This window comes from Lissotriton vulgaris, chromosome 5 (assembly GCF_964263255.1).
Source record: "Lissotriton vulgaris chromosome 5, aLisVul1.2, whole genome shotgun sequence".
NCBI lineage: Eukaryota > Metazoa > Chordata > Amphibia > Caudata > Salamandridae > Lissotriton > Lissotriton vulgaris.
This window is the reverse complement of record NC_141693.1, coordinates 903,248,435-903,271,860: the sequence shown is the minus strand read 5'-3', so window position 1 is coordinate 903,271,860 and position 23,426 is coordinate 903,248,435. Positions and strand designations below refer to the sequence as shown.

Here is a 23,426-nt window from a genome sequence, read left to right as displayed (position 1 = left end):
AGTTGATGGGAGTTTGCCACTGCGTCTCGACCGTTTCAGTTTAAACTAATGTATTATGGTGGGACTACTTTCCGCTACCTAATATTGAGGAAATGTTACTGGTACTCAAGGATGTCATTTACTTTTCAAAATTAAATCTTAGTGCGTACCACCAAATCAATCTTACTCAGGAGTCAGTTACTCACAGCTTTTATCACAACAGAGGATGTTTTATCAGTTTAACGGCCTGCTGTTCGGCCCTGCTTCAGAAGCAAGCTTTTTTAATGTTCTGTATGTTTTAGTGGGATAAAATCATTGTTTTTCCTGGATAATCTGGTTCCGAAAAAAACGTGGAGGAACACTTGATTTGAAGGTCTTAGACAAATTGTCTCAAGCCGATAGGAAGCTGCGTAGTGACCTCTAGTTTCCTCAAAGAAGAGGGTTGAAAATTTGGGATATAACATTTCTGCTGAGGGAGACGCAACATAAAAAATAATGTTTTAAAAGGCCATAAAGGATACCATGAGCCAATAAAGATTATTTCAAAGGGGAAATAGCCAATGTAAAGATTCGGTCTCTGATACTAAACTGTTACATATATTGCTGAGGGTGTGAGTGGAAGTGGTATTGCCACTGATGCCAAATGGTTCTGAAAAGGTGTAGTTTGTCTCACTGACAGTTTCTGAAAGAAATTACTCTGCCATCAAAAAGTAGGCATTTGCATCTATGTGGTCAATGGATTATTTCAGCACTTGTGCAGTTTGAACTTTGTGTTAGATACCGATCACGAGCCAATGCTTGGTGTGTTGCAACGTTGAGAATGTTTGATCATGCTTATCTAGGTTGGCAGCCTAACAGCAAGGTTACAAGTTCTTTGTAGTAGGAATAATTGGGTGGACTGCCTTTCTTTCCATTCTTCACCTACAGTTGGGTTTGTAGCATCTGTTTATGATGTAATAGAAGTGTGTTAGGGCTCAGTGTCCAAGAAGGAACGGATGGGTTGCACAGTATAAATTGTGCAGAAATTATTTTAATTTTAAAAACCTACGTATTGGACCATTCTCCATCCTGGCCTCTTCTCAGCGCTCTGACCTCAAAGTGCATCCACATGAAATTCTTCTGTGAAGTATTTATTTGCAGGGGTGCTTTTTGTGACCATCTCGGATACCTCCTGACTAAATGTGCTTCTTCCCTATTTGTTTCCAGAGTGGTGAATGAAGTTTCCTAGCTAATGTAAAGGAAAGTTTTGATTCTATTAAGGACACAGAGGCGAGGATTAGGCTGTTCTCTTCACTTAATTTTTCTCCAGCAGTCATTTTAAAGAAATCATTTAAACCATACAACTCCATTTCCCATGAGCCACTGGGAAAAGAAAACAGTCCGTCAATTTTTTTTTTTCTTTTTCTTGGTAGGCAGATGGAAATGAAACTAAAAATAATTAACGGACACATTTTTTTGAGGGGTGACTCCAAGGTATGTGCCATTGGATCTGCTCTAGTCATCTTTTCTGCCATAAAAGATTCTCTCATCCGATTCCCTGCCTCAAAAAAAGGGGCAAGTGTTTCAAAGATTGGAGACAAACTACTGCGTATACTTGCTACTAGTGGTTGCATCATATTCTTTAAACTGTTAATGTACTTTTATAATTCAGTAACTTTTAAAACTTTCTTTTTATATAGCATTCCAAGAATCTAGAGGTCTTCCCTTGGACGGAAGAGTGTATGTGGCGGATCTTAAAGTTGGAAAACACCGAACGTAAGCGGAAGCAATCTGTTTTAATTAACACTTTCTGGTGATTTTGGCAAACTGTAGTGTTACTGTGTGCATATGAACCTAGTGATTCTTGTACTCCAGCAATGGTTATTTCAGATTCACAGGCTTGAACCATTCATTCATCGCTGTCTTGCTTGGGAATCCCAAGCATGTAATGCTTTTGGCCTTCAGACATGTTGATACAGTTTACCGCTATATGAATAAAGCTTGGAGTTCCAATGAATAGACTTTATTTCACACCACATAACCCAGTTAAAGGCTCACAGGTTTTGGCTAATGTAATTACCTCTCTCCCCCTTAGAGGGTACTGTTGGTCAGATATCCAAATCATATCTGTGAGGGAGTCCATCGAGAGCATTGCCCTTGTTCAGGTAAATATTTTCCATAATCTTTCAGCAGTCTCTTGGCTTACCCATGTTGCCCACCCCAATTAAATAACCGGTGGAAGCCAGAGACCCTAAAGCCATTTTTGCAGCGTGAATCTTTCTGGGTTCACTATGCTGTGCATTATTCCGCCATCTAGTCCTTCTGCTGCAGGATTCGCACCGTTTCGGCCTAGAGCCTCCTTTTCTTCCTTTTCATCTCGGCAGCCTGTTCGGCGTCCAGGGTTTAAGCGATTCGCTTCTTGGTAGTCGTCGAAGCAGTTGTCGACCCTTCTTTTCTCTGCATCTAGGAGTCCTTTTCGGGGCTTCCTTCGACCTTGATTTTTCGTGGGTGTTTGCCTCCCTGTGAGTTCTTTTGGAAGGATCCACTGGCCTCTTTGTCTTTGGGTGCAGTTGCTTTTGTCGAATTTCAATGACACTGTTCCCTTCAAGGACTTTCTCACTCTTTAGAGTGCAGTTAGAGTGTTTGGGGGTTGTCTACTCCTACCTCCTTCGTTTTCTTATGGACTTCGACGATTGTGCAGTCCTCTGGTCCTTCGGCGATGCGGGCCTACTCTCCACTGGAGAGGCCCAAGTCTCGGAGCGATGGAGGTGGCCCCTGCATGGCGTGGTTTGACCTTCTCTGAGGGTCTTGGGTGTCAATGCCGAGCACATGCTGCAGTCCTTGCTGTTGTGGTAGTGGCAGGCAGAGGTTGCAGACTGGGGAGGGGGGAGGAAATACAATTCCGGATGACTGAATAATGCACAGCATAGTGAATCCAGAAAGGCTGCAAAACTACACCGACAGGTAAACTATACTTTTCTCCCAGAATAGTATAAAAAATAATACATGTATATTCTATAGATTTGATTGCAGCTGCCCTGTTTGCCCCTCAGCAGCAGAAACCCAGTCTTAGCCTGCTGCCACCCGACACCTAAAAGTACCTCTGTACCGGTGCCTCACATTTGAGTCCAAGGGAGGTGGGGGTGTCAACAGGGTCCCAAGACGCATAGGAGCGAAGCCCACCCACTGCCTTTGTGTGAGCAATACATGCTTAGCCCTACCCTCTGGTATGCCTACCTGCTTTCCCACCATACTACAAAAAAGAGCATTTGTGCGTCTAATTATTTTGCGGTTTGCCTGGACTCTTTATACAGTGCACCTCTTTTTGTTCCCCTATATAAAGAGCCAGCTTCCTTCATATGTGAACTCAGCACATCTACTTTCCTCTGGAATTTGATGTTTACTAAACACCAGCGTAAGATCTACTGATCAATCAAAAAGCTTTATTTGATGAAGAAAATCAATCATAAACACACCATTTCATTGTGTAACATGTAGAAAACAGTAAAAATATAAAATTATTCATACATGAATTTACGGCAGCGAACGGCGCTAAGGAAAAAAATCTGGAACCGGCAAAGTATATTTTTCCTTCATTAAGAGTTTGAAGGTAGAGAAGAAGCTGTCTTGCAACCTAAAATTGTTCAACTGTAAGATGGGCAATAAAAACCTTGCAAGTTTCCGATAATTTCCCAAAAAGATAGTGCAAAAACATTTGCTTTGAGACATAATCATGCAAACAAGGCAGGTGGTTAACATTCCCGCAGGAGTCTTACAAAAACATAGTGTAGTGCACACAGACTGATCTAAATCTTAGAAGAGATCTCCGTCATGGACTTGAACTATACAATAAGTGTAGTTCAATTCCTATAGTTGTCTGTATGAGAGGGTACTATCTGAAAGAGACACGTTGGTGATAGATTCCTTACCTTAGAATATCCCCAGGCGTCGACTGGATCCGGAAACTTTTGCGTAGTAGTAACCTTGTGCGTCGGTAGGCGTCTGCGGCTCCGCGTCAGTCGTCTGCGTCGTGGGCGCCGTGATGACGTCGTCGGAGTACTTGGACGCCGCCTCCACGTGCTGACGTCAGTTCATCTTCTTTATTCCGCGCCAGCAAGCGCAGATCTGGAAAAAGCAGTAACCCGTAATCAATTTTTGACTAACTTTTTTTGATCTTTTTGATCATATCTCAGTCTTCTCGACTCCGATCGGTGCCGTAGGGATGCCTGGTTTCAAGCACTGTGAGGGTTGCGACCGCACAATGTCGGTCACGGATCCGCACCACCTGTGCCTAACTTGTCTAGGCGTCGACCACGACAAGGCCTGCTCCGACTGCCGGGCCCTCTCTTCAAAAGCCAGGCGGGAGCGGTCCCGCAGGCGACTAACTCCGGCAGTCGGCCCCACGCCGTGAGAGGTCCCGGTCCCACGGGAGGTCGAGGGACAGGTCGCATGCTCGGAGCCACCACAGTTCCGAGAGTTGGCACCACTCCTCCGGGTCAAAGTCGTCGTCTGGTAAGAAGCACAAAGTCGAAGAGGCGTCACTCTTCTGACTCCCCCGACGCTTGTGCGATGCGGCCGGGGGTTCGGGTGACACCTCCCACGCGGCTCCTTCGGGGTCGCGGGCGCCGCGTCCTGCCCACACCCTCCGGTCCCTGGGCGCGACGCCGGAGGAGATGTAGCGCTTCCTCATGGCCATGAGGTCCCTTTCTCCTCCTCCGGGCCCAGCGGACCCGCCTGGGGGCCCTAGCGGGTCGGGTGCTTCGGCCCCGACGCCGCCTGCGCCTTCAGGCCCGGCGCCGCGGGATCTCACTGGACCCTCTTCGGGTTCTGGATCGTCACCGGTGGACCTTACATCGACTCCATCCTCAGATTGTTTTTTTCCGCCATTGGGTTTGGATGTATATTGGTTCCCTATAGTCGGAATCGATACACTTTCTTAAGGCCAAAAGGTCTTTAGTTTTCTTCGGTATTGTCTTGCGTTCGGTGCCTGATTCTTCCAGCTCGGTTCCGAGCCGGATTCCAGAGAACTTCGTGCTTTTGACGCGGAAGGCCCAGTCGACGCCACAGACCCTATCGACTGTTCATCATGGACCGTAGTCCATTCAAGGGATGCCCCGTGTGCAATCCAAGTATCCCCACATCAACGTCCACCCGGTGTGCAACAAGTGTCTGTCGCCGGATCATGATGAAGCCAGTTGCATGGCTTGTTCCCGTTTCAGATCCAAGAAGACTCTTAAGCATCGACGCGCTGCGCGCCAGGAGGCCCAGCAGACTGCACCGGCGCCTATGGACATCTTCAATGCCGGGGATGATGAAGGAGCTTACCGGGAAGTTGGTGAAAACCTGTTGAATCCCGCGTCTGAGGTCAATTATAACTACGACGTGGATGCTGAAATATTCGAAGCCGAAGAAGCCTTCGACTAGGTAGGGGACAACGACTGGGCCTATGGGGCCATGGAAGATAGCTCGAGCGAAGAGCTAACTCAAACTGACATTGGGGCCGTAACGCTTCAAAAGGCTCAGGTCGAGGGATCGCCACTAGGCCTTACCCAAGATCTTACAATGGGTTCTACGGCCTGCCTTCGGGCTCGGCTACGGACATTACTATCGAGCCGCACCCTACAAAATCGAAACAGAGTGAAACCAACGGTCTCGACACAAGCGAAAGCACTGGTGCCCCCCTCGAAACCGAAGGTGCGCATTACTTTGGTCGGATCTGAGCCATCGGCGCCGACTAAGCAGAAGGGTGTTGTTGATCCGAAGACACAGGTCAAGGGCGTCGAGTTGAAGTCTGCCACGCCAAGTGGTCGAGCCGAGTAAATCGGCGCCGAAGATGGTAGACACCAACAAAGGACTCGGTGATCAGAGGGTTCTCGAGACTCCGTGTCAACAAATCAAGGCCAAGAGTGGCGCAACCCACGAGTCCACATCTAGTGGTGCCTCGAAGGATCCCGTCGACTCGGCGCGGCCGTCCGCCGCTTTCTCCAAGCAGGTGGCGGACTCCCTGAAGCGCATCAAGGAGAAGGCCTCAACTGTCGGCCTGATAGAAACTCCACCTTCGAAGCCGGTCGAGAAACCTCACAAGGCGTTGACGCCCATTCACTTCACGTTGCCGCCGAAGGCTTTTACCCCTAGGATGGGCGTGCCCGAGAAGGTGCCCTCGGTGCCGAAGTCGACGACAGTGGTCCCAACCTTAAAGCATCGACAATCTTCGTTGGAAGAACAACAAGAACACTTTATTGATGCCGAGACGGGCAGACTTTCCCTCCATAAACGGAAAATTGCCCCGGAACAGCCAATGGAGTCCTACAAAATTCCTTTGAAGAAAAAGGATTCCACTTCCACTCCTGTTCTTGTGGAACCACTTTCTCCACATGGCCATGATATCTCGCCCACTTACTCTGACGTGGACGCTAGGGAAGGTGATGATTAGGATGAGTACAGCTATCCTGTCTACACAGACCCTGAAGATACCAATGGACCCTGGGAAGCTGGTGCTGACCCAGGTGATCCTCACGCTGCCCCAGACACTCAACTCTATTCTGGATTCAGTGGCATTTAATGCCCTCATTGAACGGGCGGCTAAAAATCATGACGTCCAGCTCCATGCTTACCCCATTGAAGTGGACTTTCTTTTTGACACCTTTTCCGTCTCAAAGAGAACTGTCAAGACTCTGCCTATGTTGAAGGGTGTCTTAAAACATGCTGAGGAGATCTTTAAAGAGCCTAACAGAGCCAGGGTGATAAACCCTCGGATTGAGAAGTATAAACCAGCGCCTACTGACCCTACTTACATCAAGGGACAGTTACCGTTGGACTCTCTTGTTTCAAATGCCCGGAAGAGGGATAATTCTCAAACAACGGGTGATGCTCCTCCCCCAGATAAAGAATCAAAGGGGTTTATGGCATCGGGGAAAAGGGTGGCCGCTCAAGCGGCCAATATCTGGCGCATTTCATATACACAAGCACTTCTAGCGAGGTATGACAGGGCACACTATGACTCACTGGAGACCCATATATAACAACAAAAGAGTAGACCAAGTCTAGAAAATGGTGTGTATGACTGAGCAAGTGAACATGCAACCATCGAATATGCATGCAGGTGGTGCCGAATACTGTTGACTACCCGAGGTTTTGAATAAAACCCATCAGACCGCCCATTTGGCGGAAATTCATCATTTAGGGCTTGGTACATATTCAAACCTCTACCTGGCCATATTAGTGCCAGGGTAGCATCGAACCTCGGTGTACATTGTTCCTCACTATAATGATGTTGGTAAAGTGCAGTGCTCAAATAATAATGGTGAGTAAAATTGACTACTAGACTTTAAGAAAATTTCAAAGTAAAGGTCAGTGTCAAAGCTTAAAAACACGCCCTGTAGTTGAAGATGCATACTACTCTGTGGCGCTGAGCAAGGTGGTCAACATGTTTCTGCCTACTGGGGAACTACCCCGGCTTTCTTCAGGACCTTTTTATGTATACTTGCTACTGCAACAAACATTAATATGTAATTGTGAGGAATGATAAAAAATAGTGCTTATAAAAAGTCACATAGCTACCAGGAACTTTACATTCCAACGTTCACTGGAAGATGGGAGACTGGACTTCTTCCTATCGTGAGACAAAAGTTCACACAATCAAACAGGATAAGGTCATCTCCATGCACCCGCATGATCACATATAAACCACTCAGATTAACACACAAGCATGAACAAATTATATTCCGATTAACTAAAACAAATTATATCCCGCTTTACTAAGACAAATAAGCATATTAGCCACATCACTCATAGGCATTTCCCCTAGTGATACTCACCCAGCTTTGTGTGGGTGACGACCCCACCTCACCCGGCAACCGCTCGGGAGAATGAGGCCCCGCTCTATAGTGTAGACAAAGGACACAGTAAGTGAACAACATCTCCTGTGTCCAGCCAAATAGCGCTACACAACAACCCAACAAACGTGCGACAAAAACCCAAATATCAGCCCACTGAGTTGCTTGCTCTAAGTTAAGTCATGAGATCGCAAGGGACCACAGACACCAAAGAGTTAGCTTCAGAATACGCCTATAGGCACTGCTAAACAACTATGGGTAATCAGAGACCCACCCAGGGTGTTTACGAAGTGCCTGGCGACGGTGGCGGCGCACGACTGGCTCATCCAGGCAAAGTCGGCCCAGCAGTGTGCCGCCCACATGTCCCACACCATTCACCTTCTTCACATCTGGGATTCTCACTGAATTACCCAAAGTCCCACCTGCAACCCGCCCACATACGGCAGTATCTGGGTGCGACGATAAACACTCTGGCAGCCAGAGCACAGCCAAATTCAGTGAGGGTCAACAGCATTCAATCGCTGATACAAAGATTCAGACCTCAACACTCGCTTCCAGCACGAGTGTTCATGCAGTTGATAGGCATGATGGCCTCCTGCATCTCCATAGTCCCGCACGCGAGACTACATGAGTCTGCTTCAGGAGTGCTTAGCACGTCAGTGGACTCGGGCTCACGGACAGTTGAAAGACCTAGTGTTGGTGAGCGGTCGGGCATACAACTCTCTGCATTGGTGGAATCCACAAAACCTTTGCAAGGGACGACCGTTCCAAGAGCCTCTGCCACAGATCATCCTGACGGATGCTTCTCTCCAGGGATGGGGAGCTCATGTACTCCATTACACTGTGCAGGGACTATGGACACCACAGCAAAGGAAGATGCACATCAATGTTCTGGAACTGATGACGATCTTCATGGCACTAAAAGCCTTCAAAGTACATCTGTGCAACAAGGTCGTGTTCCGGACGGACAACATGACGGCCATGTACTACATTCAGAAGCAGAGAGGAACACTCTCCACAGCTGTCTCATCTGGCTCCGAGCATGTAGAAGTGGGCCATTCAGAGAAACATCTTCCTCATGGCGGAACACCTCCCAGGCAAGGACAATCAGATGGCGGACCTGCTGTACCAGCAGGTACAGCCACCAAATGCACGAGTGGGAGATGCATCCATCGGTACTCCACCCGTACTTCCAAATGTGGGGTCATCCAGAGAGAGACCTGTTCGCCACAAAGGAGAATGCGAAATGCTGAAGCTTTGCCGCCAGGTTTCCACACCCAGTCGCAAGGGAATGCGATATGGATGAACTGGTCAGGCAAATTTGCGTACGCTTTTCCCCCAGCACCTCTAATATCGCTGGTGGCACGCAAGCTGAAGCAGCACTCGATGACTCTCATCCTGGTTGCTCCAACGTAGGCTCGCCAACCATGGTACACTACGTTTCTGGAACTGTCTGTGGTACCACATCAAAGGCTGCGCCTCACACCCAGGCTTTTGACGCAGAGCCATGGCGACCTTCAGCATCCAGATCCGCAGCAGCTCAACCTGGCGATCTGGCTCCTGAGGTCTTAGAGTTTGGCTGCCTCAACTTACCTCCTGACTGTATGGACATCATCGGGAGGCAAGAAAGCCCACCACCAGAGCATGCTATGCGGCGAAGTGGAAGCGGTTTGTCGTTTATTGTGCAGGCCACAACATTAACCCGCTGGATGCATCTATTCAGAACATCATTTGTTATCTTACATTTGTACAAATGTAATCTGGCCCATGCTTCCATTCGCATACATTTATCCGCAATGGCTGCTTACCTCCAAAACAGACAGCACCTCTCACTTTTCAGGGTGCTTGCCATCAAAGCCTTTCTGGAGGGACTCAAACAAGTCATTCCTCCGCGGACACCACCAGCTCCGGAGTGGAACCTCAATGTGGTCCTCACCAGGCTGATGAGTCCCCCTTTTGAACCACTGCATTCCTGCGAGCTTCAATTCTTGACATGGAAAGTGGCTTTCCTTATAGCGATTACATCTCTACGACGAGTTACTGAACTTCAGGCACTAACTATCCAAGAGCCATTTATTCAAATTCATTCTAACAGGGTGGTGCTTCGCACTAACCCTAAATTCCTTCCTAAGGTAGTGTCTCAGTTCCATATCAACCAGACTATAGAACTACCTGTGTTCTTCCAAAATCCAGAGTCACTGGCGGAGAGAATGCTCCACACACTTGACGTCAAGAGGGCCCTAATGTATTACATTGATAGGACCAAAGATTTTAGGAAGACTAAACAACCCTTTGTTGCCTTTGCGCCACAACACAAAGGTAACACTATTTCCAAGGCTGGTATAGCCAGGTGGATCGTTAAATGTATTCAGATCTGCTATCTCACAGCCAAGCGCACTCTCACTATTCCACCACGGGCCCACTCCATTCGAAAGTTGGGGGCCTCCATGGCTTTCCTTTGAAATATCCCTTTGGAAGACATATGTAGAGCAGCCACATGGTCTACCACACACACATTTACAAAACATTACTGTGTTGATGTGCACTCCAAACAGCAGGCAGCTGTAGGGCAGGCTGTTCTAAAAACACTTTTCCAAACTGCTGCAGCTGGCACGGGCGGCCCCGATTATGGAGGGTCTGCTATGTATTCTATGCACAGATATGAATTCAGCAGCCCACATGCCTCGAACCGAATATGCTACTTACCAGTATGCATCTGTTCTTGGCATGTAGGGCTGCTGACATTCATATCGCCTGCCCTCCTCCCCGGCGTCTGTAGCAGCTGCGGCATTCACACATAATTCTAGCATGGTCATCATTCACTTAGTTTCACTCCATCTTGGCCACAATGGCTAAAAACAATCTGAGGATGGAGTCGATGCCCATGCGCACTGTAGTCCAGGGTAGGTAGTCCAGGGTAGGAGCCACCTATCTCGTGATACTTAGACTCTTCCAGGACAACAATGTGCGATCCGAACCCAACATTAGGCAGCGATCTATGCACAGATATGAATGTCAGCAGCCCTACATGCCAAGAACAGATGCATACTGGTAAGTAGCATATTCGTTCCTGTCCACCCACCCCACCCCCGAGAGTCTGGTCATCCAGGCCTCCAATTCCCAGACCGCATTCCCGTCGGCTCTGCCTGAACGGTAATCCAAGAGGTATGAGAATTATGGAAAGAAAATATTCTCCTCCCTTAGTTTGGGACTGCGGTCTCCCAACACCGCATGCCTCTTGGGCCGCTACATCCACTCTCTGTGGGAGACGGTTGCGGAAGTGCTGCCAGAGTGTCTGTTGGAGGTACGGGACAAACTCTGCCAAGCTCTCGTGGAGGGCCGGGATGCAGCCAAATATTCCATTCGGTGTGGGCTGGATACCACCGACTCACTGGGCAGAGCGATGGCAACTACTGTGTCCGTGAGACTCCACGCCTGGTTGAGGTCCGCCAACTTTTCGGCAGATGTCCAAAACACTCTGGACATGCCGTTCGATGGCCGTCACATTTTTGGCGACAAGGCAGACCATGCACTTGAGCACTATAAGGACTCCAGGGCTACGGCCAATTCCTTGGGCCTCTCTGCCCCGCGCCAGCAATCTGGTGCCTTTCGCTCCTTTCGTGGCCAAGGAAGGGGCGTCCGCACACGTGCTGCCAGCCACTCGCTGCAAACTAACTTCCAGCGCGGTGGCGGCCATGGAAATCGCCGTGGAGGCGGTCGGGGACAACGGCGAGGCCAGTCCACACCTTCTCCCGCAGCATCTGCCTCTAAACCCTCCTAGTCTGCTTCTCGGCCCATGTGACGCCAGTGGGGGGCAGGGTTCGCCATCACCACTCTCACTGGCGCACTGTCACTTTGGACAGGTAGGTGCTGTAGATCGTCCGAAGGGGCTACTCCCTCCCCTTCGAGACGACCCCTCAAGCCATGCCACCGTGTATCGGGGAATCACTTGCGGCTTCTGCAGGAGGAAGTTTCGGACCTCTTGGCCAAGGGGGCTATCGAGCGCGTTCCTGGGCCAGAAGTAGGACATGGTTGCCACTCCCACTAATTTCTGGTACCCAAGAAGGGCAAAGGGGGCCTACGCCCTATCTTGGACCTACGGAACGTCAACGGCTTCCTCCGGAAGGAGAAGTTCAAGATGCTGACTCTGGCTCGGGTCTTAGCTGCCCTGGACCCAGGAGACTGGATGGTAGCGTTGGACTTGCTGGACACTTATTTCCACATCACCGTCCTGCCGGCCCACAGGCGTTACCTGCGGTTCACGGTAGGCCACGAGCACTTTCCGTTTACCGTGCTCCCCTTCGGCCTTACCAGCGCCCCACGGGTGTTCACGAAGGTGATGGTGGTGGTCGCAGCTCATCTGCGCAGGTTAGGGATTTCAGTCTTCCCTTACCTCGACGACTGGTTGTTGAAGGCGGGCTCTCCCCAGACAGTCGTCGGCCACCTCCAGACGACGGCAGACCTCTTGCACCAGCTGGGGTTCTCCATCAATGTGCCGAAGTCACGCCTGTGTCCCTCTCAGAAGCTCCTTTTCATCTGAGCGGTTCTCGACTCTGCGCAGTTTCGGGTTTACCCACCAGAACAGCGGGTTCGGGATATACAGGCTCTGATTTCAATCTTCCAGCCTTTATCCCGGGTTTCGGTCAGTTTGACGCTGCGGCTTCTGGGGCTGATGGCTTCCTGCATCCTTCTGGTGCATCACGCCCGTTGGCGGATGTGGGCTCTGCAGTGGGACCTGAAGTTTCAGTGGGCCCAGCATCAGGGCAACCTGTCCGACCATGTCCTGATCTCAGAGGACACTGCGAGACCGCTTCAGTGGTGGCTCACGGACCGTGATTGGGTCAGCGGCAGATCCCTCTCCCATCCCCAACCGGAGCACGTAGTTGTGACGGACGCGTCCCTCCAGGGCTGGGGAGGCCACATGGGAGAGAAGGAGATCGGAGGCCTCTGGTCTCCGGCGGAGTCCCGGCTCCTTATCAACCTGAACTGCACTGAAGGCATTCCTCTCCTCTGTCCGGGGGAGTGTAGTTCACGGACAACACCACCGCCATGTGGTACTGCAACAAACAGGGCGGGGTGGGGTCGTGGACCATATGCAAGGAGGCTCTGCGCCTCTGGCAATGGCTGGAACATCAGGGCGTGACTCTGGTGGTTCAACACCTGGCAGGTTCTCTGAACGCCAGGGCAGACTAACTCAGCCGTCGGTGCATGATGGATCACGAATGGCGTCTGAACTTGAACGTGGCCCAAGGTCTCTTTCTGCAGTGGGGAGAGCCTTGGTTAGATCTATTCGCCACCGAAGATAACGCGCAATGTCATCAGTTCTGCGCGTTGGAATTTCCAAGGCGGCACTCGCTCTGAGACGCTTTTCGTCCCGAGTGGAGTTGCGGTCTGTTGTACGCCTTTCCGCCTATACCGCTTCTGCCCAGAGTGCTGAAGATCAGGCGCGACCGGGCACAAGTGATCCTTGTGGCTCCGGACTGGGCACGAAGGTACTGGTATCCCGAGCTACTCAGTATGTCAGTCGATTTCCCCAGTTCGTCTGCCTCTTCAGGAGGGCCTTCTGTCGCAGCAGCAGGGGAAGGTCCTCCGCCCGAGCCTGTCCAGTCTCCACCTCCATGCTTGGAGATTGAGCGGCGACAGTTTAGGCCATTTGACTTGCCTCCTGAAGTCTGCAACATCATTATGGCAGCCAGGCGTCCCTCCACATATAGCCTGCAGGTGGAACAGATTTGTGGCATGGTGCTCAGCAAAGGCTGTGGATCCTCTCTGCCCCTCTTTCTGAGGTTCTTCTCTTCCTTCTTTCTCTTGCCCAGCAGGGCTCTGCTCTGGGCACTATCCAGGGCTATCTTTCTGCCCTTTCAGCCTTCTTAAGGCTGCCTGATCGGCCATCTGTGTTCAAGTCCCCTATTGTAAATCGATTCCTCAAATGCATCACACACACATTTCCACCTGTTCCCTTTGTGATGCCTCCGTGGGACTTAACTTGCTTCTTACATTTCTAATGTGTGCTCCCTTCGAGCCACTCAAACTGTCCTCTTCGCCTTCTTACTTTGAAGACTGCCTTCCTGGTAGCCATCACCTCTGCCAGGAGAGTGAGTGAGCTCCAGGCTCTATCCTGCAAACCTACTTTCCTTTCAGTCCATCTGGACAAGGCCCTCTTTCCTACCCAAGGTAGTCACGGCCTTCCACATTGGGCAATCCATCACCTTGCCCACCTTCTTTCCGCATCCCTCAAGAGAGGCTCCACCGTCTGGACCCAAAACGTGCGCTCTCAAACCAAGGGCTTCGTTCCTGCGGTTTTCTTTAAGTTCACGTGACCAAACAAGCACGCGCATTCACGGCCAGCACAGCACATCAAAGGGCTTCTCCTCCCCTAATTATTCATGGCAGGCCGGCCGTACTTTCAGTTTCCCAAAGGGCTTCTCCTCCCCTAATTATTCATTACTGGCCGCAGGCCGGCCGTACTTTCAGTTTGCTTCTCTTGTTTTGCCACTCCTGCACCCCGCACCACCCAGCTAATGCACAACATTGGTGACATTACACAACAGCTCGTGTTTCAGCAAGCAGTATCAGTAGATTAATGTGTCCCATACTGTACTGTCCCAACTGGAGGTTATGCCCAAACTTACTCTGGCAACCCATACATTGTGAGTTAGCGTGTGGCAGAGGAAAGGGGTTGCAGTCACAAGGAGCGGAGTTATAGTTAGTGGAGTCTCAAAATCAGCGTATACCTAATGTACATCGATGTTACACACTGCACACAATTGACAATCAAGGCCAGCGTTATGAAAGCAGCAGCAGCAGATTATTTAAATAGCAAACGCGGCTTGCTGTTCTTCTACTTGGTGTGCAACAGGGCAGGCCGAAACATACCTGCATGCACACAACACCCGCGCAGGGAAAACACGCACCCGCAGTCCATGGCTCACCTTTAAGCCCAGCGCCATGCCCACACCCGGGCTCCGCCGCCCAGAGCGTGAAGACTCCTCAAGTCCTGCCAGATGGTGTTGCCCCCGCTCGGCACAGTTCTCCCAGAAAAGCCAATCGCCTCCTAACAACTTTTGGGATCTCTCTCCGACTCTTTTCACGCAGCACACCCCCGATCAGCTGCGGCGCTCACTTCACCAACGCAGCTTCTCGTTTTCTTGTTTTCTATCCTCGTGACAAATATCTCTATCTTCCTATCTAAATATTTTTATCTATCTCTGTCTGCGTCTTTATTTTTGACTGGCTTCAGCTTTTTTACCTGCATTTTTATCTGGTTGTCTTGGTTAATCTATGCAGGCTGCCTGACTGAACAGATTTTTCTAACGACCTCGATGCATCAAAAAATCCGTTTTAACATTCTACTACACTATTCAGATCTCATCGCTTGGCCAAGCTGCCCGTATATTTCTAATTTAAGAGCAGCAGGTTACAGAATTCCTTGGCATGCGATCATTGCAATTACAGAACATTTTACAGCGCCGGAGGCGTTTCACTATTTGCTGCACTGATTACACGGGGGGCAGCCTGCTCAACTTTCCTACTGCACTCCTCGCAGTAGGAAAGTTGTAGCTATTGGTTTTGTAAATGACAAAGCCCTTTATGTTTTTAAAATGAACAAAAATAAAAGGCATTGTTATTTGCAATTGTAATGGCTCCAACTTTCCTACTGCGAGACCTATTGGCAACGCCAGTGCTTGTTTAAAATTAAACTTTTTGTTGCATTTTAACGCAAACCAGACCGGTACATACAAAGTCAGGCCACTGTAAGAAATGTCAACTCCAATACATACAGTATCATAATGCCATTCAACACTTGGTGGGATAGGGATCCACGTAAATCAATATACTCGTACATTTCCCCAGCAACCACAATAAACCAGGATACCCATACAATATAAACAGATGGCGACATGCAGCTGGGACTTGAAAGAACAAGAACGCCACACCTAATGGGGCGAGGCCAGCACTTCAGCCGTCAACTGGGCCATCAGTGTTTGTTGTTCTCTGTGTAACTCCACCGTCTAAGAAATGCAGATGTCCCCTCTCTACTTGTTCTCCTCCCCCACTTCTGATCCCATTTCTTTGGGCAACCCTCTCAAATTGACTAGCAATTGCCACCCAATAGTCCTGGATATATGGGCAGTCCCATAGAATATGAAGAAAAGTACCCTCCTGACTGCAGTGTCGGAGACTGATCGGGGAGTCTACCTATTTTGAACAAAAGTTTGGCATCAAAATATGTGCGATGGTGGATCTTGAATTGGAGAAGCCGCATGCGCATGGCAATTTCTCTTGGTGAAGCCAGCGCGTCTCGTAAACTGTCATCCTCCATCACTCCCAGATCCACCTCCCACCTCTCCCTCAGTTTCATCATAGTCAGCTCGGTTGTTGACCAGTTTCTTGTAGGTAAGCGAGATGACCTTGTGGTCCATGGGATCCAACCACAGACTGTCTTCCAGAGGGGACGAGTCAGGGAGGGAGCCCTCGTTCGGGAAAGCAGAGGTCACCTCGTGCTTTATCTGCAAATACCTGAAAGTCTTGGAAGGAGCCAATTGTATTTAGCTTGGAGTTCCTAAAAATATGCTAGCCTCCCTTTAACCCAGATGTCTCTAACCGTGGAAATTCCGATTAAATCCTATTTGTCGAACCCTGGACAAGTACTGAGATGACCCAAGATATCCGGTTCCCACAGGGGGGTTGCTATTGTCGGGCGCTTGTGCCAACCCACCCGTTTGGTAATGTCATGCCAAATCTCAACTGTGTGCGCCGTGGGGCCTGTTAAGCTGCGGGGGTTGGTCTAGAGTGCTGTTATAACTGCCCCGTCCCAGGAGCCAATGATCCATGCGGAAATTAGGCTCATCATGGAGTTCAAACACCCAACGATTGACTACTCAGGTGGGACGCCTGCTAATATAATCTGAGATCGGGTAGACCGATGCACCAGTCATACCAGCCCATGGTAAGCTTTTTCATAGCGACATGCGGTGTACGACCCTCCCATAACAGTCCACCCTCCCACAACAGTCCCCGCAGTATCCCGTCACTTTGGGAAAAGTAAGTGTGGGATCGGAATAGGAGTATTCTGTAGGGCATAAAAAAAAACTCGGGTGTGCTAACATTTTGAACAGGGACGCGCGAACAAGAAGGGTGAGAGAGAGCGCCAGTGCACCACATCTGATTTGAAACGTTGAGGCCAGAGTATATTGTGTTTGAAAAAGAGATCGGGTCGGGAGTGACAAAAAGGCCCAGGTAACGAACCATGAGGGGCCACCAGAATATCAAAGCCCCGAGCAATTTATACCTACCTATTCGAACGTGTGCACAGGATTTTTTGTTTGTATTGCTTGGTAAGTGTTTATAGGAGAAAACCTCTTCACATAATAAGCATTTTGAGCTGAATAATAGTTTGTTTATAGGTCCTATGGGTCTGCGTGAACAGGTGCCGAGGGCCACCAGGAGTCAACAGGTTAAGAAGCCCTGCCCTTGCATCCTATCCATAAGCTTGAAGAAAGCAAAGTACCTTCTCATCATTGACATAAGCATAATTTTTAGTTTTTTATTGTCGACTTAAATTGATGCCCAAATATTCCTTCTTTCAGAGGATGTTTATCAGAAGGTGTTCTGTGCACCATCCAACGGTGCATTGAGATTACAGGAATCAAGATTTTTCTAAAAGTAAAGTCCATAGAAATGTAGTCTTTGCAGAGGACAAGTCTCTCGCTATCGAGGAAACACTTATTAAATGGACTAAAGATCAAGACATACCTTCAGAATTGGAATAGAAAATCGATGCATTTCCTATCTAAATTGTTTGCTCAGTCATTGACAATCTGACCTAGTCCACCTCTTCATAGTACTAGAGGATGCCATGGGATTTAGTTGCGGCATTGGCTGTTGTCGGCCATGTCTCACTCTATGCCTACCCCTTCAACTGTACATACTTGGCCTTGTGACACGTGCATAGCCCGATATTGCAGCACATATTTCTTATTCCTGTCACATGAACAGTTGCTTCATTGACAAATAAATCAAAAAGATGTGGATAATGATGAATCAGATTGATTAAGCCCTCTCCTCCATTGTCTTGTCTGTGTCCTGCTACTGCAGTGCTTCTCACTTTTAACAATGACTCTTTTTAGAATGGCTAACTTTTGCGACCCACCTAACTTTATTGGACCTGAGGCTGTAACAAAGCATTGTGTGGCAGCGCACGGCCATTTAGATCGCACGTTTTCCATCTGGCCACTAAATTTGCAGAAATGTGTGAAGGACATTGACCTTGTGAGTGCTACCGCAAGCATAGGCCTATAGTTTTACTGGTAAAACTATACTGCACACGTGTGGAAATCTGGTTTCAACGAATATTTCTCATTTGTGCATCACCAAGTAAAGTGTTTTGATTTGATCCTGGGCAAACTTTGGGCATCTTGACCGCCCTAAGCAGTCCAAGGACATCCTAAAGGAAGCTTGAAGACCAAGTAAAAGAAAGCGCTACACTGCAAAATACAGGGGATATGTCCTGTGGTGCAGAGAAACTACTGCAACAGGATACCATGGGGGTAAGGTGCCTAACATTTCTCCTAGAAAACAACCTAACCCACGCCTTGTTGAAAGTACACTTGGCAGCAATAGTGTCCTACACAAGAGAACCTGTAGGGAGATGTTTCTTCACTGCTCCTTCTAGAAACCTTTTGTTAACTGGTGCTAAGAGTAGCTCTCATCAGCACCAACGTCCATGGAGACCCTCAGCTTGGTGCTAACACAATTAATAAATGAGCTCTTTGAACCCCTCCACGTCAGAGCTAAGATTTTTAACCTTAAAGATCTTTCCTAATTGCGATCGTATTGCTACACAGGGTGAGCAAGCTGCAAGTACCAACAACCTAGGAGCTTTATCTGCAAATACACAAGGTCCGAGTAGTCCTGCGAATTAATCCACGCTTGCATTCAACGGTCATATCAAAGTTTCATGTGAATCACAGTTGAGCTAAGAGCTGAAAGACCTGTATACACTGGATGTGTAGGGCAGTAATGTGCTATCTAAAAAGGACAGTCCTAAAAGCCAGTCCTTTGTATACTTTACAAATTCAAACCGGTAACTGTTTATACAGTCGCAAGACACTGAACATTAATGTGGGCAAAGAGTCACAGGTGGGATAGTGTTTTGAAGCTTAGCCTCATTTTTGCCCAACCACCTAGGGCAGTGGTTCCCAAACTTTTGACTCCTGAGGACCCCCATTGAGTCACCACTGGAAGCCGGGGACCCCCAAGCAATTTGTATGAGTTAAATTTCAAATATTAAAACAGTAATTCGAAAAAAATACACGTTTGCACACAAAACAAATACTCAAAGTACTAAGGATTTTGGGGCCAGATGTACGACCATTTCATTTAGCGCCTCGCAATTGGCGAAACATTGCGAGTGGCAAATTGCGAGTCGCTAAATGAAATGTACAACAGTGTGTTTAACACTGTTTGGGATTCCCAATGGGGTCGCAAATTGCGAGGTTCATTAATATTAATGAGCCTCTCGCAATTTGCGACCCCATTGGAAATATCATCCCTCCCAGGGATGGTGGCCTGCTGGGCTCTGCAGGCCACCATTTGCGAATGCATTACCATCTACTTGAAGTAGGTGGTAATTGCGACTGTTTTGTGACCGCAAAACACTTGTACATGGTTTTGAGACTCGCTATTTGGAAGGGATGCCCCTTCCAAATAGCAAGTTGCAAAACCTATTTAGCGAGTCCCAAAGAAATGGCGACTCACGAAATAGGCTATGTACATGGCCCAATAGGTTTTTGCATGCGCAAAAGGGTTCGCGAACCCGTTTGCGCATATAAAAACGGATCGTACATCTGGCCCGTAGTATTTTATATTGAAATAATAGCCACTCTGTCACATGTATTTCATTTGATATATAGAATCTCTCATACCATTGTAGGATGTCAGAGCACTTTAAATCACACACATATAGAGACATTGAATCATACATGTAAATCAGTGTGTATATAAAATATTTAAAGAGTGCTTGGTCTGGAAAAGCACAAACTCAGGATTCAGAACATAACACAGTGGCTAGCCACTGACTTTAACATAAAAAATGTATTTCCACCCATAAAAATCTTTTTAGCAGCATCAGGATAATGAATAACTGTGAAAAAATATAATTTACTAACTGGTACCATGCAGTTTGCCAGCAGCTCTTTGACTGTTTATAGGTCCCTCTGCTAGATTACGATTGTCACTTATGAAGTGCACAGTAACAAAAGAATCTCTGTGACAAAAGCAGTAGCCACAAACTTATGCACATAAAATATGCTTTTTAAGATGCATGTTACACGTTCTTTGCAGTAGGTACATTAACCCTCTGTGCTACATTAGTTAAATCAAAGCTGCCCCTGAACAAAACTCTCCACACGCTCCAGCAGGTACATTAATCACTGGCATTCTCTTGGCACTTTTATTGTTGCTGGAAAGCTGCTAATTATACAAGAAACTTTTATGTGCTTTTATAAATGTTGCCCAGGGACCCCCTGGGAATGTGTCACGGACCCCTGGGGTCCGTGGACCCCAGATTGGGAAACAATGTCCTAGGGTGACCAAGGATTCCACTACAAGCAATAAACCGCATGTGAATCTAGAAAAGATTCACGCTGCAAAGCAAAATAGTTACTTGCCAGTAGTAGTTTTGCAGCTTGAAGGCGGCCCACCTGTCTCCCCAAGAAATGAGGTGCAACAAAGCAGAGAAACAATCTTTCACATACCCCCGGAAGCTAATATGGATAAGGAAACTGTCCACGAAAGGAGGGGGGGTGGGGGGAGAATCAGAAAATGGTGACCCTGCACAGGGGCTTCAGAGGAATATGTCTGTCACAAAGGGGCGGACATAGCATCAAATGGTAAGACTGCACTCCGCATCAAAAAGGAAACCAGCATTGGCATAGCCAATAGATATCACATTTGGGGGCGTTATAAGTGTTAAGACAGCTATTTGCTTTAATGTTTTTGTGTTGTAGAGCATTGTGAATGTTGTGCAGCATGTTATGTTATAATAAAGTGTTAGAACTATTTGTCACCTTGTATCTAACCGGAAAAACATTCAACACAACTGAAGTATTGTACTTAACAAAATTAATACAAAAAAGTGTTCTAGTTCATTTGTTTATGCAATGCTGTCAATTTTTCCTTCAGTGTAGCTGAAAAATAAAATAACAGTGGCAGCGGGGGCCTGTTAACACCTTCAGCGCGGTGCGAATTTTCGCGCTGCGCTGAAGGTTCTAAGAAACAGGCGTGGCTGTGGCGGAACGGTTCCGTCATAAGCACAGCCCAACCGGCGCTAGTGACGGAACCGTTCCGTCACAAGCGTCGAAGGGGTTACGGGTGTTAACGTTCCTGCAGATTAACAGAGCCTAAACACGTACGTCTGTTGCCCCAGTCTCTCGGAGGAGATAGTGGGAGGGAGAGAGGGGAAGAGTGAACTGGGCAGGTGAGGAGCCAGTGAAGGGAGATGAATTGCAGCGTTCCGAAACAATACACACAGTTTACTGCAGAGCAGTCTATGGGGTGGTGGGTCTGCCTCCTGTTACAGTGGGGCTACTGTTGCGCTTCCTGACTGGGCAGCACAGGGGCACAAATGTTGCTGCCGATTTAAAGACTAACAAAGTGTAATATAGGGCAATAATGGCCATGCTAAAGTTGTTAGTATGATAATATTAATCATTATTATTCCTATCACCGCAGCTTGTGGCGGAGGGGTTTGTCCCTCGGCCATGGTGGAGAGGACGCTCCTTGTAAGGAAAGCTGCATGGTCCGGCCCCTTGGTGCTTCTGTAAGGGTGCTTTATAATCCAGCTTATGGCGGTCTGGTCTGTTCCTCGGCTGGGGTTTAGGGGACACGCCTTATAAGAAAAGCTGCAAGGTCCAGTGAGTTCACAAATGCTAACATTGGAAACCTGGGCATCTGTGTGAAATTTGTTTAAACAGAAAACTAGAGAACCAGTTGGGTGTGATGGAGGGGGCACGTGTAGTGGGGTTAAGCACGCACCACAGCTGTGCAATAAGGTGAAAGGGAGAAACTCACTACAGCTGTGTACTGGGGTGAAAGGAGGCACACCAAATATCTGCACTGTGCAGTGTTATGAAAGGAAGCATGCGCCACTACTGTGCAGTGGGCTAAAAGGAAGCACTTGCCACAGCTGTGTACTGTGCATTGGGGGGGGAGCGCGCACCACAGCTGTGCACTGTGCAGACAGGTGTAAGGTAGCACCTACCATAGCTGCTCAGAGGTTTGAAATGAAGCGCGCACTGTGGTGCTGAAAAACGCGAATGTTAAAAGATGCGGTCAATTTAAGCTGTGTACTGTGCAATGGTGGGGGGGGGGGGTAGATCTCACCCCAGCGAAGCAGAGGCATTATTTTGCAGGTGGTGCCAGCAAGCACAAAAAGCATGTGCTAATAAAGTGGGCACCAGCAGACACCGGCTCAAATTAAGCCCCAGGAAGGGGCTGCCTTGCGCAAGCACCAAAAGTAATGTGGGGAAAGGAAACACGTACCACAGCTGTGCACTGTGCAGAGATGTCAAAGGTAGCCCACACCACAGCTGCGTAGAGGTGTGAAAGGAAGCGCGCACCACGGTGATGAAAAAACACTAATGTTAAAAGGTGCAGTCAATTTTTAAGATGGTACCTGAAAAAGAGGAGACTATAGAGGCCGAGTACAGCAAATGCCTTGACAATAACCTAATACAATGTGTAGGATGAGAGTGCAGATATAGATGAAATGTGAGGGCTGGAAAAAGAAGCGCGCACTCTGGTGGAGGTAGGGTCTGTCCCTTGGCCGGGGTGGACGGAATGCGCCTTGTAAGGAAACCTACAAGGTCTTGAAATGAAACATGGTCCACAACAGATGGCACGCTGTGCGCCGCTGCTCGCTCCTGATAGCTAAACGCTGTGAGAGCAAACCTTTTCAGAAAAGGTGGGATATGCACCCTCCTTTGGCCAATTACGTGCTTTCATTTTTGAAAGCCACACGCTAAGGCCAATAGCATGTGTGGGAAATCGGACACCACACGCACAAGTTTTTAGAAAGGCTGAAGTGATTCCAAGAGGCCTTCTCCTAGTGCAGCACATGCGCACTGCACTAGGCTCGACCTAAAAAAAGGGGCTAAGAAAAGTATGCCGGACTCAACCACTAGCTGGCGTAATAATGCACAGCATGTAAATTCAGGAAATGTTCAAGCTGAAAAACTACTCCCATCTGTAAGTAACAATTTATTTCTGGCCCTTTATTTAGTTTTAAAAGCCTCATAAAATCATGTAGGTGGTTTGTTTAAATTCCCGGTGATTAGTCAGAGTAAAATTTTATATGTTAACTAGCAGCCCATCCCGACGTTGTCCGGGTATGAATTGCTGCCGGCCAGTAGTATATTGTTTTGTAGGATTTCGTTTTGAAAGCATTTCTTATGTGACAGGCCTGTGAAATGCTCCAATTCACAGTGCACTGCTGATGCACCTAAGAGTGCGCGTTCAGTGGTGTGTGAACTTGAGTTTCCCTACTTTATTTTTCCTTGCAATATTATATAGCGCGAACTCGACAACATGGCATGAGCACAATTTACATTACAGAAGAACACATTCATTTGT

General features: G+C 48.2%; 1 protein-coding gene across 1 annotated transcript in view; it reads left to right on the top strand.

Moving 5' to 3' along the window:
- LOC147711781 (uncharacterized) overlaps positions 1 to 23,426 on the top strand; it is a 98,128-nt gene that overhangs the window by 25,360 nt on the left and 49,342 nt on the right. The window contains exon 8 of the mRNA XM_086922507.1: positions 1,659 to 1,734. Within this exon, the coding sequence (XP_086778633.1) occupies positions 1,659 to 1,734 (76 nt within the window). The remainder of the gene's footprint in view (positions 1 to 1,658; positions 1,735 to 23,426) is intronic.